The sequence below is a fragment of the Telmatherina bonti genome (genome assembly GCF_933228915.1).
Source record: "Telmatherina bonti genome assembly, chromosome: 14".
Taxonomy (NCBI): Eukaryota; Metazoa; Chordata; class Actinopteri; order Atheriniformes; family Telmatherinidae; genus Telmatherina; species Telmatherina bonti.
In genome coordinates this window covers 16073962-16091364 of record NC_136612.1, presented here as the reverse complement: position 1 = coordinate 16091364, position 17403 = coordinate 16073962, and the positions used below count along the sequence as shown (strand labels likewise).

The 17403-nt window shown below is 36.4% G+C and overlaps 1 protein-coding gene across 1 annotated transcript; it reads right to left on the bottom strand.

Annotated features, from left to right (window-relative positions):
- Positions 1–635: 635 nt before the first annotated feature.
- Positions 636–12928, bottom strand: LOC306765408 (aconitate hydratase, mitochondrial). Its single transcript, XM_079252858.1, has 17 exons — positions 12797–12928; positions 12066–12324; positions 11423–11515; positions 10954–11112; positions 10687–10837; positions 10436–10540; positions 10266–10357; positions 9919–10024; positions 9405–9562; positions 9040–9113; positions 8021–8132; positions 7633–7815; positions 7466–7561; positions 6171–6362; positions 5859–5991; positions 3263–3384; positions 636–3181 (listed from the first exon to the last, which is right to left on the bottom strand). The coding sequence occupies exons 1-17, from the start codon at positions 12868–12870 to the stop codon at positions 3050–3052; spliced, it is 2241 nt and encodes a 746-aa protein (XP_079108984.1). The 5' UTR covers positions 12871–12928; the 3' UTR covers positions 636–3049.
- Positions 12929–17403: the final 4475 nt, after the last annotated feature.

The window sequence follows — 17403 nt, the reverse complement described above, 5'->3', positions numbered from 1 at the left end:
CTTTTTAAATTGTGTGTAATGGAATGTTTACCCGTATTTACATACATATCTGTAACTCAAATCACTTATTCAAACATGTTTGCTCCTGGTATTGACATTGAATGTCTGAAATAGTCAAACAACTACAGAAATCCATTCATGACAACATGAAGAAAAATCTGTCAAGTTCAGACAATAGACTGTATGGTTCAGATTCACCTCTCCGAAATCTGAATGCAATTTTAAGACGACCGCTTTTACTAAATAATTTAGGCAATATTCTAATATTATAATACTATAACCTATGACCTATATCACAGCAATTCTACGATGGTATTTTAAAAATAACTATTTGACCAAAAGTATTTGAACCCCGCAGGGACGACATGACAGGATGATAGAGTTATAAACCTTTTGATGATGAACAGACATTGTAGTAGATAACAATTTTTATTTTAAAAAAAAAATAGTAGATAAGAAAAATTGGCTTTTGAGCCAAATCACAAGTTTTACCAGTGTTTCTAACGCCTTCTCAGCTATTTAATAATAAAATATGAACCTAATTTCTTATATTGACACCAAATTTTCATATGAGAATCTATTAAGTCTTATTTGAATAAAACACAAAAAACATTCATTCCAGATTTTATTTTTTATTATTGATACAGTAAATAATTACATTTTTAAAGCTATAGAACAGCAAGCTAGTCTTACAAGATCATTAATATCCCAAAAAGTTTATTAACTTGGGCTACAACAGGCTCAAAGATTTTAGTCAATTAGAAAATTAAAATGGTTCACAAAGCAATCAAGGGCCACATTCCCAAATATGTAAAGCATATTTTGTGTCTAATATGATCCCACAATCAATATGTCAGCAGTTACACATCTTCACTATTTTACTAAATTAAATACTCTCATTAAGATAGACAGCATACAGCATGTTTTTCTCTGTTTTATGTTTATATATCCATTTTTTCTATATAAAAAAATCTTAAAATATCTTTATATAAGCATTTATTCCTCATACTACTGTATAAAATACAGCTGTGCTTCCCATTGTTCACAAACAAAATCAGTGACTTGGCCTATTTGGGAGCAGATTTTTTCACCTCCATTATGCAGAATGAAGATGTGCTGATTTACTTTCTGCATTATGGAAACGCTTAACACAGAGGACCAGCAGGGTTCCCAAAACAAACAGCAGAAATATGTTCCCAAAGTCCAGAACAACATATAGGCCCACTTCTTTATCTGCATTTACACATCAAGTTTGTGCCAAATGTGCACAAAAACTCATGTCTGAAACATTAATATTTATAATTCAATCTTCCATTCCCTCATAAGCAGAAAAGTAAAATGTGTGCAAAGGAAGAACAATGCAAGCAACAGCACAACTAAATCTATTTCCCTAACTCTATACAGTTCTAGTGTACAGACATCTGCACACTAGATTGTGCGTTTTATTTTGGATGAAGAAGGACTTTCCATGCTGTGGAGGACCAAAACCTCACTCTGGAAAAAAACATTCAATTCAGACACAAATACACAATCATAGTTCATCACATCTGCATGAGGAAATTTCACACATTCTAGGTCCAAAAGATACCAACAACCTCCCTTAAAAACCGAGACTTCTTACTTATATGAAACACAATAAAAGTCTGAACTTGATGGCCGCCTGGTCTGTGAAGCTCTAAAGGAATTAAATATAACAGCATCAGCTGTACGGTCCAAGTCTTAAGGATCCTCTGAACAAAGCAGGATTCTGGCTTGTTGATTACACAAATATACTGTATTTTCCTATTGGCACAGACAATTTCCTATGTTCATATCCATGACTGACAAGAAGTTAACAAAAAGAAAGAAAGAAAATGGAAAATCAGACTTGTGATGTGTGTTTCACATCAGTGATGCAATGTTCAGTCTGACAGAGGTCACTTTGACAATGATCAGATGTGTATCCAGTTTAGTATGAAAATGGCTTGGATCAACCTTTTGGAGTAAAACAGGGATTTATGTTGTTTAGACTGTCAAATTGTTCAGATTGTGACCAAAATCAAATATCAGAATTGGGTCACATTTGGGAAAATATTAGATTTGTGCTGTTTTTGTCATGTGAGTGTAGCTTCAGTCAGTAAAGTTATCAGAAAACAGCAAAGAAAAATCAGTAAAGGATTAATAAACTTAAGGGTTTACAGACAATCAAAGTACATTAAGGAGTTATAAAACTCAGCTTATTTTGGTTTGTGTGAAAGCTACACAGACAACATTAAAATTAGTAAAAAGAAACTAGAATTACAATCTTCTTGAATTGAATATTTCAGACAACATATATTAATGCTTAAAGATTTTTCTTTTTTTTCCCCTCTTTTTTCATCTTTTTTATTAATTAACTATTTTATTTATTACCTATGTACGGCACTTAGTTTCAACTGTGGATGAGTGAAAGTGCTTTATAAATAAATTGGTGTGGTATGACATTTTTAGTTTTATTAATTTTAAGCCTTAATCAGGTCTGCAAAATGCAAAAAATAATTAATTCTTCTTTTTGGTATTCCACTTCAGAGATAATACACCACTGATTCTGGTAAAGGGTCTCACACAAATAATAAAATGATTTCTCAGTCAGTGTAGAAGACAAACATCTTTGTATGAAAGGGTCAACTTAATGCTACAAAGAGGAAATAAGCTCAACAGATCTGATTTCAAGCTGCAAACAGCAGAAGCCCTCATTAAGTGTTTAACCCATTTTAGTAACTCTGCCTGTGGATCAGGAATGGCTTCACAGTAACTTTGTCTCTGCATGTAAGTGCTTCTGTGTGTGTATCTGTGTGAGTGTGTGCGCTTTTCATCTGTACAGCGACCTTGTGTGTGTTTGTGTGTGCATTTATTTTTTTTTAACTGAGCATGACTGCAGCAGGTCCCAAGTCAAATCAAGTTACCCCCCACTGTTCTTCTCGTCTTTGTGATGACTCTAGTCTACAGGACCACATTCTTCTCCTTCTGAACCCACATTAAGGTCACCTGGATGGCCCCCCACACGCCCTGCCATCTTCTTCTTCCTCAGTTACTGGAGCTCCTTCATTCTGTTGAGGGCGGAGCCGGCCTTGAACCACTCAATCTGAGTCTCGTTGAAGGTGTGGTTCAGAGAAATGGACTCCTGGCTTCCATCGCTGTGCTTGATCACTGCCAACAGTGGCTGGAGGAGGCAAGAAAAGGTCAAACTAATGTGAAGAAAGCTTTGGCATCCTGTGTTTCATTGGTGCAGAGTTTTGCTCACCTTGCCGGGGGCGAAGGATTTCAGGCCAGTGATAGAAATCTTGTCATCTGGGCGAATCTTGTTATAGTCACCAGGGTCAGCAAAAGTCAGAGGCAGCAGGCCCTGCTTCTTGAGATTAGTCTCTGCAGAGGTGAAAAAGGTGGAACGATAATAAACAACATATTGACTAATAATTCAACTACATTAAGAAACTGGTGACTAAAAACTGATCACCTCTCATTTAGGGGTTTATCATTTATGCTTTGCTTGGTTCTGCTGGTGAGGCTGCTGATGTGCGAGTTTATAATCAGGAGCAGAATCTTGTTTCCTCTGCTCCAAGTGGCTGAGAATCAGAGGGGACTGAAGCTGGGATTGATTTTCAAAGATAAAACTGATATGTTTATGTCGAGCGCCATGTCTCAGCTAACAGTAAATGCATGTTAGACAGCAGCATTTTCATCTGTGTTTCTTAGAGATTGGACTTTAACTCTTATCTTTATGTTCATCATCCCTACCTAAAATGAGAAAACTCAGTTAAACTGTCGTGTCAAATTCACAAGCAAAAAAAAAGAAAAAGTCTGGCAAAATAAAAACGTGTAATCAGTGTTGTTAATTTAATACCAAATGTATAAAACTGAAAGGTTCTCCACTAACTTGTAATAAACGATAGTGTAATGCATTTTATAGCAAAATATTGAAAACATTGTCCATTTATTGTGTTGAAATATAAACTAATTTATTAAACAGTTCCACTTTGTTTCATAGTTTATACGTGTTTTTTTTTTTTTAAATATCAATCAGATTTATATTTACCGTCTAATTTTACTTCTTATAAGTCCTGTAAAATGACTGATATTGTTGCTTGGCATTTCTGTTGGTTTCTGATAACATCTTTGTTGGTTTCTTTGGCACAGCAAAAAAACCAAAAAAAAACAAAACATGTGTATGGCTGTGCAAGTGCACGACTCAGAGGTTTGTTTTTATGACTTTGGTGTCACAAACCAAAGCTCCAGGAAGCCAAACAGCAAAATTATGTCTAGAGTGTAACTTCCAAACATCAGCTTTAGTAGGTTACTCTCAAGTAAAAGATCATAAAATTAGTTCAACAGTCTAAAAACACTATTTCCTATAACACTATAAGTTAAAATAGGTTTACAGTACAAATATAGCCTAACAAGGTGACCTGTGTTTTGAATTTTTTTCCCCAGACACTCTCCAGGTAAAATTAAAAAAAAAGAAGCACAGATTAAAGTCAAATCGAGGTTTAACTAACCCCGTATGATCTAAAAAGAGCAGCAGAGAAGGTTTGTGACATAAGATACAGAGAAGAGTACAAAGGCGATATCAAGTTGTTGAGGAGAAATTCCTGCAAGAGGATATGCTAGACGAGCTTGTTAATGTTTGATGACTCTTACAGTGTTGCTGGAATGAATATCCAACTTGTAACAAATGTTAAATGTAAGTCACTCACAGGCACGTATGTTTACACACATGCACTGCTTGTGTAGCTACCACAGTAAAAGTCTGAACAACAAATAACAAAACTTCATCTTTTTTTTCTTAAATATTACCATTTGGATCCTAAAGTTTATCACCTTTCAGCTGGATCATGCCCCACCTTGGCTAAAATCTTTTTACAAATCTGTTGGCAGTTTTAGCAGCAATCGAAAACAGATACATGTATCAATCATATTACCTTCTTAGAAAAGGTAACAGCAGGATGCAAACAGGTTCATTCAAACATCTTAAGTTTAATTGTTAAATCTTCGTTTGTTCAAGTCAAAATTGTTATTGAATGTTTATACTCCAAGTAATTTTATTATTATTTAGAGAAGTATCAATATACCTCACCACCAAGGTTATTTCCTAATTTTTACAGGAAAAATTAAATAAATAAATAAGAATAGTAAATAATTAACATTCAAACATTCATTTCATGCATGAATTATTAAAAAACAATGCAATATTTTTAAATACAGTATTTTACCTCTAGAGACATATGCAATGATACTTTTTTGTTTATTAGTGATATTTAGAATTATCATGATTTATTGTTTATTTTTATGTATTCTATAAAATATTTATAAAATATATCATAATTATATTTAAATCTTCTATAAAATATAGCTGTATCATTTTCTTTGATACAAACTTGTGTAATTACATTATGTTCAGATATTTATTTATTCTCCAGTGAGTGGAAATATATTGGATGACTCACTAACATCCACTGAAGTGTTTTATTTACAAAAACACCATCCTCATTCATTAATATGCCAGAAAACAGCTTGTAAATAGGTGTTCACAATAGGGCCACTATGCATGAAAAGGTTAATTACATCATGTAACTGTAGTTAATATATTTTGCTGGAAGTATTACTGTAAATGTAAAAAGTATCTCATGTTATTTTCAATCTGCTTCACAACAATACTTCCAGCCTCTCCTCTGTCTTTACCGTTTGTTTGAGGCCTGCTCCATCATTTTTCAAAAAGATTGTTAACTAAAACAACAAATATATCAAAAGATGTCTGATTCAGTTGATACAGGGGTGTATCTCAAATCATTAAATTCACATCGATATATTTTTAGATTTCTCTTCTGTGTTGTGAGGCTCACCGTGAATTCTGGCGAAGCTCTTGACAATGATGGCGCGTCCTCCCAGGTGTCGTGGCTCCAAGGCTGCGTGCTCCCGACTGGATCCCTCTCCGTAGTTCTCATCTCCAACAACCACCCAGTTCACGCCATTTGCCTGGATTATAAAATTAAATTAAAAAACAAAACAGTAACAAATAGTTAGAATTGATCCTGCAGTGAAAATCCTGTCCCAGATCAGCATCTCAAGTGATTCAAGGCTGAAGATTTAACATGCAGCTGTCTGTGTGCCATTCAAACCAGTCACCTGGTCACACCATCTCCTTACAATCTTACCTTATAGAAGCGGGCCACATCTGGCACACCTCCATACTCTCCCATCAGCTGGTTCTTCACCTTGTTAACAGCATCATTCTCAATGTTGACGGCACCAATAAGCAGATTGTTGGAGATGTTGTCCAGGTGTCCACGGAATTTCAGCCAGGGACCGGCAGCACTGATGTGGTCGGTGGTGCACTTTCCTTTCACCTGTGGTTCAACAGTACCAGTGAGATTCTTTTCAATTCTGAGTCAGTAACTATGCAAATCATTTCCGATCTTACTGTTCAGAATAGTATTTACAAGTGACTCTGTCTGACTTTTATTAGAACATGATCAGCAGATACCATTTTGTGTGCATCAGTTGTATCAACAACAGAAAATGTCATATTTCTAAAGACCACTTGGATGACATTTGGCTCTAGAAGACAGAAAAACTGTTCCAGCTACACAGGAAAAGACAAAGGCAAGAAACACTAGATGGGTGTTTTTGGTGTTTTACCAGCTATTGATATTGTTTTTTTGAATAACACTAACTTGTGTATAAGGTCTTTAAATGGAAAAACCTTCTGCATTCAAACCTGTTTGCATTATTGTGCAGCAAATCCATGAACTGAACAAACTGCTGTTCAGATACATGAAGAAATTCACTGCCTAGTGGACATTTGGGTCATCTGACCCTAAACAAGCACAATTTATACACCACATTACACACAGATCAAGTGCAAACAGTAGCAACAAGGATCATTAGCTCTATATATTTCAGTATCTACTTATAAAACATTAGCTGTAGCAGGTCATTGCTGAAAGTAGAGCCTGTCCTCCCTTTCCAGATCTTGTTTTACTGTTATATGGAGAACAGCATGACATTAATTCTCAACAGCTGATTTTATTGTCTAACAAATCAGTGCCATACTTTTTCTAATAAATCTGTTTACATTATTACTTCCATTGCCTTAATTTAGTAACATATGACTGCAGATCCCCACTCACTCCCCCCCTAGCTTAGCCAAGCTGTCACAGGTCAAAGTTCAATGTACACACTGCTTAAGGCAACACGACTTCCTCAACAAGGGGGGTCGGAGTCAAGCTGATATTTTACCCCATCCGAGCACAGTATTTCCTCATGACGTCAAGGCAACATGCCCCGCTTCCCAATGTAGCTTAACATATGGCAGAGCTCAGCAGCCACAGATGGTGTACGCTACATGTATAGAGACACCAAACTTAAGCTCTTTCCTTGGTCCCCACTTAGATATAACAGCCCTGTCCTGACAATGAGTTGAAAGATGGCATTTCCATCTCCTGCTCACCTTTATGAGGACTCTCATGTCCTCTAGGTCTTTTCCATGCCACTTGTCGAAGGGCTCCAGAAGCTGCAGACGGTTACTGGAGGGGCTTACATCAACCTATATGACATCAAAGAAAATGAATGCTAAATCTTTAAACAATACTGAGCAGGCTGGAGGACAGCCATTACCTTTACTGAGCTGCTCTCTGCAGGGGGATGTTGATAGGTGTCTTGGCCTGGGTCGAAGTCTCTGGAGGGGAGCTCATCACCACTGGGGGGTTCCAGCTTAAATTTCTCTCCACTGGGTGCAGTCAGGTAGTCAGTCTCAGGGTTAAAGTTGAGAGTCCCAGCGAGGGCCAAAGCTGTCACAATCTACACAATTTTAAACAACAAGTCGACATTAGTTTGGATCTACAAGCTTAGAACAGAAGGATCAGGAGAGAGGAATTCAACATCCTTACAGGAATATAAAAATGACTCTTTTACTCCAAAGTGTATATGAGCAACTGATAATCTGTGTATCATAGTTAATGTGAGTCATCGTGGTTCTTGATGTGCAGAACGCAGTGTGTCTGACCTCAGGAGAGGTGACAAAAGCATGGGTTGCTGGATTAGCATCATTCCTGGCAGTGAAGTTCCTGTTGAATGATGTGACAATTGTGTTCTTCTCTCCCTTTTTCACATCCTTCCTAAAAACGCCAAAACACAGGGAGTGTCAGGAAGACGTCTTATAATCTCACAGTGGCTGCAATATTCATTACTAATATAAGTATAATGTGGTCATCAAAATAGAAAAAGGCTCATTCTATTGGAAGCAAACATGCTTATCTTATTTCAAGGTAATCTGTTTATATGTTTGTGATAAATAATGTTTATGTTTGTGTCAATATAGTATCAGAATGGTGCTGATACCACATGAAAAAAAGGTTCATTTCTTAAAAAAAAAAAAAAAAAAATTCCCCAAGAAAAATGTATAACAGTAATTGCTGGTCATTACATAACTAGATGGTAACATATTCCAGAGATTCTGTGACTTAAATATCTTTAATAACCCCGTTGGTCACCAACAGTGGAGTGCCAGTGATGAGGTAATCATGCAGGCCAATGCACTGATATTTCATCCTGGTGCACCACGACAAGGCAAGTACTGGGACAAGATTTTCCATTCACCAGTTTTCTTTACCCACCAAATCTGTTGTTAAGAATTAGCAGTCAACTTGACATGGCTGTTCTTATACCGCTGGAGAAAGCCAGAGTACCTGGACTGAGCCTACACATGCAAGGAAAACAGACAAACTCCACACAAAAAGACTTAAGCTAAGATTCAAACCACCTTCTTGCTATGAGGTTGTAAAACCAACAACCACACCACCATGTGCGTTGTGCTAATTGTCAACTAGTGACCGTAAACACAACATTAAAAAATGTTATGCAGTCTTGCCATGAGCTGATTAGATATGTTGTAGCTACAATCTGTGTTGATCCAGTAACTTTTCATGTCCATGAAAGCTGATTTCTGATGCCACATTCAACTTCATGGCTACGCTCCTGGAGAGTCACTCATTATGAATAAATTCATAAAAATGAGACGCATACCTGTCCCACTGTCCGATGCAGGGACCACATGCATTAGCAAGGACAATTCCTCCAACATCACTCAGGATTTTGGCCTGAAAGAGGGGCAACAGGAGTTTGAAAATACAATTCTACATAGATTTTGTAGCAGTTGAACTCTAATAAAGCCTTTGTCTTTTTAAGACTTGAGTGCTAGTTAAGTTAAACTTTGTTTATGTTATTAATAATAATAATAATAATAATAATAATTATTATTATTATTATAATAATACATCTAATTTATAACGCACTTTACATTTGATACCAAACCTCAAAGTGCTACAGAGTAAAAAGCAAGATAAAAAGAAACAATAAAATACAAGTGTGTTAGTATGTATCTGACTCACATATCCATCCCTCTCAATAGTAGCGCGGATTTGCTCAGAACCAGGCGTAACCGTGAACTGAGCCTTGCACTTTAGACCTTTATCCAAAGCCTGCTTAGCCAGAGAAGCTGCTCTGCCCATGTCCTCATAGCTGGAGTTGGTGCAGCTCCCAATCAGACCTGTTTATATATTTGAAAGAAAAAAAAAAAAACACATATGAGAGAAAGATTATTTATCAACTCTGAGGTCTAATTCATTCTTCATATCATAACTACCATGTGACAGGAGTTTAGTTTTGTTGAAGAGAAGGCACACACGTCTTGACGTGAGACACTCCACTTATTCTGTCAATGTGTGGAATTATGTTGCATTCAAGGTGACTTTGGGATACTAATGTCACGATTGAGCTGCAATGTGATCTGATCATATCTCGTCAATAATACAGCGAGATAGAACGAAAAAAGAAATATCAAATTTCACCATGCAAAGCAATAAAATTACAAAAACTGTAAAATAATCTAGCTGGGCCACTGACCAACTTTAACCTCCAGGGGCCAGCCGCTCTTCTTAGCTACGGCCCCGATATCAGACACAGGGTGGGCCAGGTCAGGAGTGAACGGTCCGTTGATGTGCGGCTTTAGCTGTTATGGGAAGAGAGAGGAATGGCAGTGTTCCTTAAGTGAGTGGTTTTTTTAATATCCATCATGGCTACATAGCATGTGAAAGTCTAAACTTATTGTTGAAAGATTATGTTTGAAATATATTTGACTTCAGCTCTAGTCACAGTTTGTCTGTGAGGGAATCTTACGGGAAAAGAAAGAGCATTCCTGATTGTATCTGTGGTTTGCTTCTTCACCAAGTCATTCAAGTGTTTTAGCTCACCTCGCTCAGGTTGATCTCAATTACTTTATCATATTCACAACCCTCATCTGGCACCAGGTCCTCTTTAAACTCATCAGCCACAGAGGCAATCTCTGAGAGAAGAAGAAAGATGCAGGTAAGACGGTGAAAACTGAGAGAAAAAATACAGAGAAAAGCAGAGACATACTGACCTCCACGACCAGTTTTCTCCAAGTATGTCCTCATGCGGTGGTTGTAGGGGAAAATAGATGTAGTGGCTCCAATTTCAGCCCCCATGTTGCAGATAGTGGCCATTCCTAACACAGGACATTTTAAAAATGAGGGAAAATTTTAAATCTACTATCTGATCAACCAAAATATTACATTAGGAGCTGCAATTCTTCTCAATAGCACAAATTCCAACAATGACATTTTAAACTGTGTACTGCATTTTTTTCCTCACCAGTGCAGGAGATGGAGTCAACTCCTGGTCCGTGGTACTCTACGATGGCACCTGTTCCCCCTTTCACAGTCAGGATGCCGGCCACTTTCAGGATAACATCTTTTGGGGAGGTCCAGCCAGACAGGGTTCCTGTCAATCTCACTCCTATCACCTATGGGGAAAAATACACATTTCAGCAAACTGAAAACAGTGGGTAGAAATAAAATTAAACTGGTTGACTCCACAAAATATACAAAGATAAGATATTACATGCAATCAAGAACTCACATTGGGGCACCTGAGCTCCCAAGAGATTCCAGCCATGACATCTACAGCATCAGCTCCGCCCACTCCGATACACACAGCACCCAGGCCACCGCCATTGGGAGTGTGTGAGTCAGTACCAATCAACATTACTCCAGGGTAAGCATAATTCTCCAGGATGATCTGTTTAAGGATGAGATCATGAGCACTTAGTTGAAGATTTTGTCCTGTTTGACATTTTAAGAAAGGGAAGCACTAATAATAGCAATAATCAGTCAAATAGATTTATTTAAAAAAGTCTCTTTAGATGCATTTGTGTGACATGAAATGTCGTGCTTTTTAATAAGCCCATGTGACTGTCATGGTTTTCTACCAAAACTCCAATTATACAGTTCTTACATCCTCATCATTTTCTACTATGCAAAACCACAACTAACATTTCTAATCTATTAAGAAATATCATAGCGTCGCTAAAATTTCATTTAGACTGTACCTGATGGATGATCCCAGAGCCTGGTTTCCAGAAACCAACTCCATATTTTGCAGCAGCTGTTGCAAGAAAGTTGTAAACCTCCTGGTTGATTTCCTGAAGTAAAAGTAAATGGAGTGAAGGTGAAGCTACTGCTCATGAAATGCTGCTGTCACACATACAAATATCCTTCAAGCGCACAAAAAATAAACACCAAGCCCCAAACTAAGATGAAGTCCTACCAAGCATGAGGTTAAAAAAAAAATCTCTTCAAAAATCTGATTTTGACATAAAACTGTGGTATTCGCATGAATCACCAAGAGCTGAAAATCTAATTCTGTCAAAAAAAATAATAAAAAAAGTTCCTACAATTTTATTAGATAATTAAAGTAACTACATTCTTAAACATAATCTATAATATATTAGAAAACTGTAGTCATTATCAGGGACAGAAATGTTGAACTTACTGATAAATTCTTGTAATATTTTGAGGCAAAACAAAGACGATATGTGTGGGATTCTTAAAATGCATATTGTTCTACCCTACCAGTTTACTGTAGTCATCTCTCATTTGTGTGGTGATCCCCTGAATATTTTTTAGTTTAAAAAAAAAAGAAAAGAAAAAGTGTCATGTATAGTACATCTACTTTCCTCCTTCTCTCTTCACCTTCGCTCTCTGCAAGTCCTGAGCTCCTCCGATTTGAGCTTCAATCAGGTGATCACAGTGAATGGTTGAGGGAACAGCCACCTTGGGCAGTCCACTGCTAATGAACTGAAGCATGGCCATCTGTGCTGTGGCGTCCTGCATGGCCACACGATCTGGACGCAGGCGCAGGTAAGTGCGGCCACGGTCAATTTCCTGTCCTGATGGATCATCCAGGTGACCGTACACAATTTTCTCTGACAAGGTCAGTGGTCTGTTGAGCCTGATAAGGAGGATTAAGGGAAATATGAGCAAAAAATATATTACTCAGTGTTTTGGGTTTTGTTTTTTTTTTTAAATAGCACATATAATGGTTACAGACTTTTATGCTAATTGATTTGTTTCATTTTCATCTCTCGAGATTTGCTCTCCTAACACAACTTGAACAATTTGTGAAATTTAATTTTCATTATCAATACAGGAGGTGCTTTTATAATTTGTCGCTTTTGTAGTTTTTGAAAGGCCTGCATTTTACATGCTGCTAAGAATGCAGAAAAACATATCACTATATAATTGCACTGTTGTTGTCAGCTTTGTGGCTAGTAAGTTATTTAAAAAACTCAGCATAATAAATGTCTTTACTTTACAACTGCAAAGGCGAAAATAAAACAAAAGAAACATCCTCTCCTCATGACTCAAACTAGCATCGACAAGGAGTCAGTGTTTGAGTATTTCTAACAGTAGCATCTGCTGACCTCCTGCGTACGATGTTGATGTTCTCGTGCATCTTCTCATAATTAACACTGGAGCCCGGCTCAAAGCGGCTCATGGCCACCTTGGCACCGAAGACTGCAGAGACATGAAACTGTCTTGCCCCACTTCCAAGAGCCAGCTAGACCAAGAAAAGCACAACAGCAATCAGAGAAATAACACAATAACCAAGGTTTTAATATATTGTTTAGGACCAACACATACATTTTTGAAAAGCAGGGGAGGGCAAAGGTTCAGCAGTGAAAAAGAGGTAATTTGTGACCTGAAACTAAAACATCTTTTTACACTGACTGCTTCACCAATTAAGTGGAGAGAAACATATGAAAAATAGCCTTTTTTTTTTCTTTACACAGAACAGTCAGATTGTTCACACATGATTAACATTACAGTGGAAACCTGAACTGGATTAGGTTTGGGTCTAAAATAGGGAAACCCCTAAAATACAAACAAACACTGTGTCAACGTCTCTCAAAAACTTAAAATTGTGAATACTTAGTGGAAAATAACTGTGCTCACTGAAAAGTGGGTCAAAGTTTGTGCAGCTCATATTGCTGGTTTAAGCCTCACCCATTGAACTACTGGCACTTTGACAACATTGAGCAGATAAAACTTTGTCAGAAACCATTACCCAAGTGACATTTAATGACATTCAATGCAATGCACTAAACCATTTAACTACAAGTTTAGGAATAGTCCTCCATTATCAAATAATTATCTTTAAGCCATTTTGGATTGTACTTAGTCACTCATACAAATGTTTTCCATACACAGTAAACCAGAAGTGAACTGTTTACCGATCATCTGACAAGTGTAAATAAGGCAACAGCAGCTGAAAAGTTAGGTTAGGAGACTTGGTTTACTGCTCCAAAATAAATGTTGACCTTTGCAACCTAACAATCAACGATTTATCGAAGTTAAGCTGATACAAGGGGAATTATCTAGTCACAAGGAGCATGTTTAAAATACTGATACAAGCTCTTAAAAGAGGATTGAACACAGCTGCAAAATGACATTTCTACTAACACAATGTTCACTGCAGAATCTACCTAAGTGCACAGTTCACATACAAAGAAGTCAGAAAGACTACCTGTCTGCCTTTGGGAGTTGAAAATACACTCTTCATTGGCATCTTTCCTATTTCTGGATTGCTAGGACTGGTCATAAAGGACTAGGGGTTTGCACTAAAGTCAAGCAAATGGTTGAGGAAACACTGTTTAAGTCTTTGTAAGATTTGAAAATGAGAAAGAATTATAAATGTTTTATTTTATAAATGACAAAAAAATGAGCACCCAACTAAGCAAGTAACGGAGTAGTGTTAGGTAAACTATCTGATGTTTTGGAACTAGTGTTTCACTAGTTTATTGAAAGCAAAGATTTCGGTTGACTGAGGTCCGACTATATCCAAAACAAACATTTGTGCTGCTTTAAAGCAGTAAGTTTGTTGTATGGCCATTTGATGCAAACCTCCTCCATAATACATCTTAATTCCAGGTTGTAAAGTACATTTCAAATCCCTTTTTAAGGCACCGAATAAATGAAGATCTTAATATCTTTGTGCTTGATTACATTTTAAAGTAAATGTTTCTAAAAGTGCCTAAATAAAATGGATGCAAATAATACAAGACAATTCAACTAAATTGAGTTGGGGTCTAGTTGTCACATGGACTAAACCTCATTTTAAAAAAATATGAATACAGAAGTACAGTACCTTCCCATGGGCTTTATCTTTCCATTACGCTTCAATGAAATGTGCAGTATAGAGGAGATCATCTGCTTGCTGCATTTTGTCTAAATTTATATTACGTAACACTAATATTTATGGCTATCATTCATACGCATAAATTACTAAGGCAACACTAAGATGGGAAAAACTGAATAAAAGGTATTTATTTGTCATTTAAATTACACATGTGGGTATTATTTGACAACAGACAGTAACAAGGTCTAGAGAAAATCTAAATCACATGGGCATCACAGAAGAAAAAAATGTTAATAACCTTAAACTATTAAATTATATTTGCTATCAAACTTAAAAAGAACAGAAACATGCTGACATTAGTTAAATGTCAAAACTGAACTATCATTAGAATCCCATTAAGAAAACAAAATTAACAAAATAAAAACAAAGCTGTAGCCTTGGTGATCACCTTGCACACAACAGCTAACTAGAATCAGAATTAGAATCAGAAAGACTTTTATTGCCATTGGCTTTGAACAATTCACAGACTAGGAACTTGTTTCGGCGATAAGGTGCTGGATAATAAAAATAATAATAAAAACACTAAATAATTATATAAAATTAGAAATACAGCTATTTTACAGCTATTTTACAAATAAGATAAGGCATGCAGAGTTACCTACTTTATGTAACTGCAACTGAATCACATGGCAAGACTGTAAATAAAAGAGATATAAACAAATATCGTCTTCTTACCCGGACTCTGGCAACAGTTAAGTAGTAAGACGCCATTTTGTAGTTCCTTCGCTGTTGAGTGTCGCCTTCGTATTACGTCAGTAGTTAAAGCCCAGTTACCAAGTTACCAGATATGTCGAGGGCTCTGCTAGTTACTAAATAAATAAATAAGTAAATAAATAACTTTTTTCAGACGTCAACGTGACTCGTTTTTTTCTTGGTTATTTTATCTTTATTGATATTTTTCATGAGCAAGATTCACAGATCCTACTTTGACACATAATGCCAATTAAGAATCCTGAGAAAGAAAATGACAGTGCTATTATGTTCCACAAAACACAACTAAACTATTAAGGAAAAATTTTCTAAAGTAAAAGATGGCTGAGTACAGAATAAAGTAGATATTTTTGGTTTTTGCCTTAGTCCTGACAAGGTTTGAAACACAGTAATTGTGCTGATGCAGGTTTCTAGCATGTGGTCTTCATATTGTTTATACTAACATTGTTTTTATTTATTTATTTATTTATTTTTGAATAGAGTGGATAAAAACAGCTATATGGGAAGGAATAGAGAGCAAGGATGGCCAACTTCAGATTTAGACATTACCGGGCCCAAAGCCAAAGTCATGGGTGTACTGAAAGATTGATCTGAAGAGTTGTAGTTCCTTCTTTATTTATTTATTTATTTGTATTTTTATTAGTAAATAAAAATGTGATTGGGTATTTTATGGTCTCATTCTATACTACTTACTCATCACAAGCACATATAAAATGTTATCTTCTTTTTAAAGGGCAGTAAAGTATATCAACTTCACTACATTTGATTGACTATATTATATAATGTTATTCACTTAAAAGATTTTCTCAGGTTAAATCAAAGGTCAGTTTCATTGGCGTTTGACATGAAGTGTGTAGGTAAAAATATATAAATCGTCACATATACTTTTGCGTGTATGCCTTTATTTTGGATAACTTATGTTCATTTTCATAACTTTATTTGTATATAGTTAGACCACTTATTGGACTTTAGTCAAGTAAAGGAGTGAGTACAAAAAAAGGAAAGAAAAACAAAGGAAGAGAGAAAAATGTCGAGGATAACAAAAATTCAGGAGTTTATTTAAATTATTTATATTTAAATTAATTGTTTTGAATTTTTTAACAAAAACTATTTATATGCATAAGAAAGCCAGATTTGAACAAAAAATGTATAATCAAATGCATTAAACTTAGATTTGCCAAAAGAGAACAACATTTCCCACAAGCCACGTTAAGACAGGTCGCTTCAGCTACTGCAGCCCAATAGCCTGCTGGTCGTCCTCCATCCCAGCCAATAGAGACTCTGTTGCTATCACCACTTATATTTTTAGTAAACTGTTAGGAAGCAAGCAAAACTACAATTGTCTCTCCGCCAGATAAAGTAGACCCTGCAACGTCATTTCGAATTTTTACATCAAATTGAATTCTTTGTGGATTTTTAAGCATTTGATTTACATCTTGAAAACTTGGAGTGGCATTTTATTTATTTATTTCAGTTTGTTTTGCCATTTAAAATATAGAATGGGTTGGGATTGGGATGCATGTTATGCTGGAGTAGCGGGGATGGCTATTTGTCCGATGGACCGTCAAAAGGAAGAAGATGAAGTACCTCCTATTATGATGTGAAAAAAGAAGTCCTTGTCGTCACGGGGGTGTGGGCGACTCACAGTGTATAAATACGCCAGGCTGTCAAACAGTAAAGTTTCACTGGACCCTCCGTGCTAAGTGTCAGAAAAACCCTTTGGTCGTCCGATGCTATTAATTGCTCTGCTGAAAAAAACCTAAAATTACAAGGTGGGAAAATTATTAAACATTTAAACCCGTGACTCGGCACAAACGCCCTGACTCAAAGGTATCACAAAGGATTTAAAACAGAGACGCAGGGGAAGAAGTCAAGCTCGGGCATCAGTATTGAAAGGTGAGTAATTAACTATCATCCGGTGCAAGAGATTTTGTTTCATTGTGCTCTTAGAGGTGTTGAAATGACCGCGTCACGTTTAGACATGCTGGTGGTTTTCCATTTAGAAGCTTTCCATTAAAATGCGCTGACTTTAATGAGCGACTGTGCTCTCATTTGCTAAATGAAGCCTTTGTTTTTGTTTGGTTCCTTTATATACACATTAGCTGAAGAGAGCATGCAGTC

Excerpts from the sequence above, each read along its gene's own strand:
- LOC306765408 (XM_079252858.1), bottom strand. The coding sequence starts at position 12,870 with ATGAGCCGCTTTGAGCCGGGCTCCAGTGTTAATTATGAGAAGATGCAC. Across the intron at positions 9,563-9,918 it reads GCCCCTGGAGGTTAAAGTTG|GTCTGATTGGGAGCTGCACC; the intron begins GTCAGTGGCCCA and ends ATATATAAACAG. Across the intron at positions 8,133-9,039 it reads TGCATCGGACAGTGGGACAG|GAAGGATGTGAAAAAGGGAG; the intron begins GTATGCGTCTCA and ends TGGCGTTTTTAG.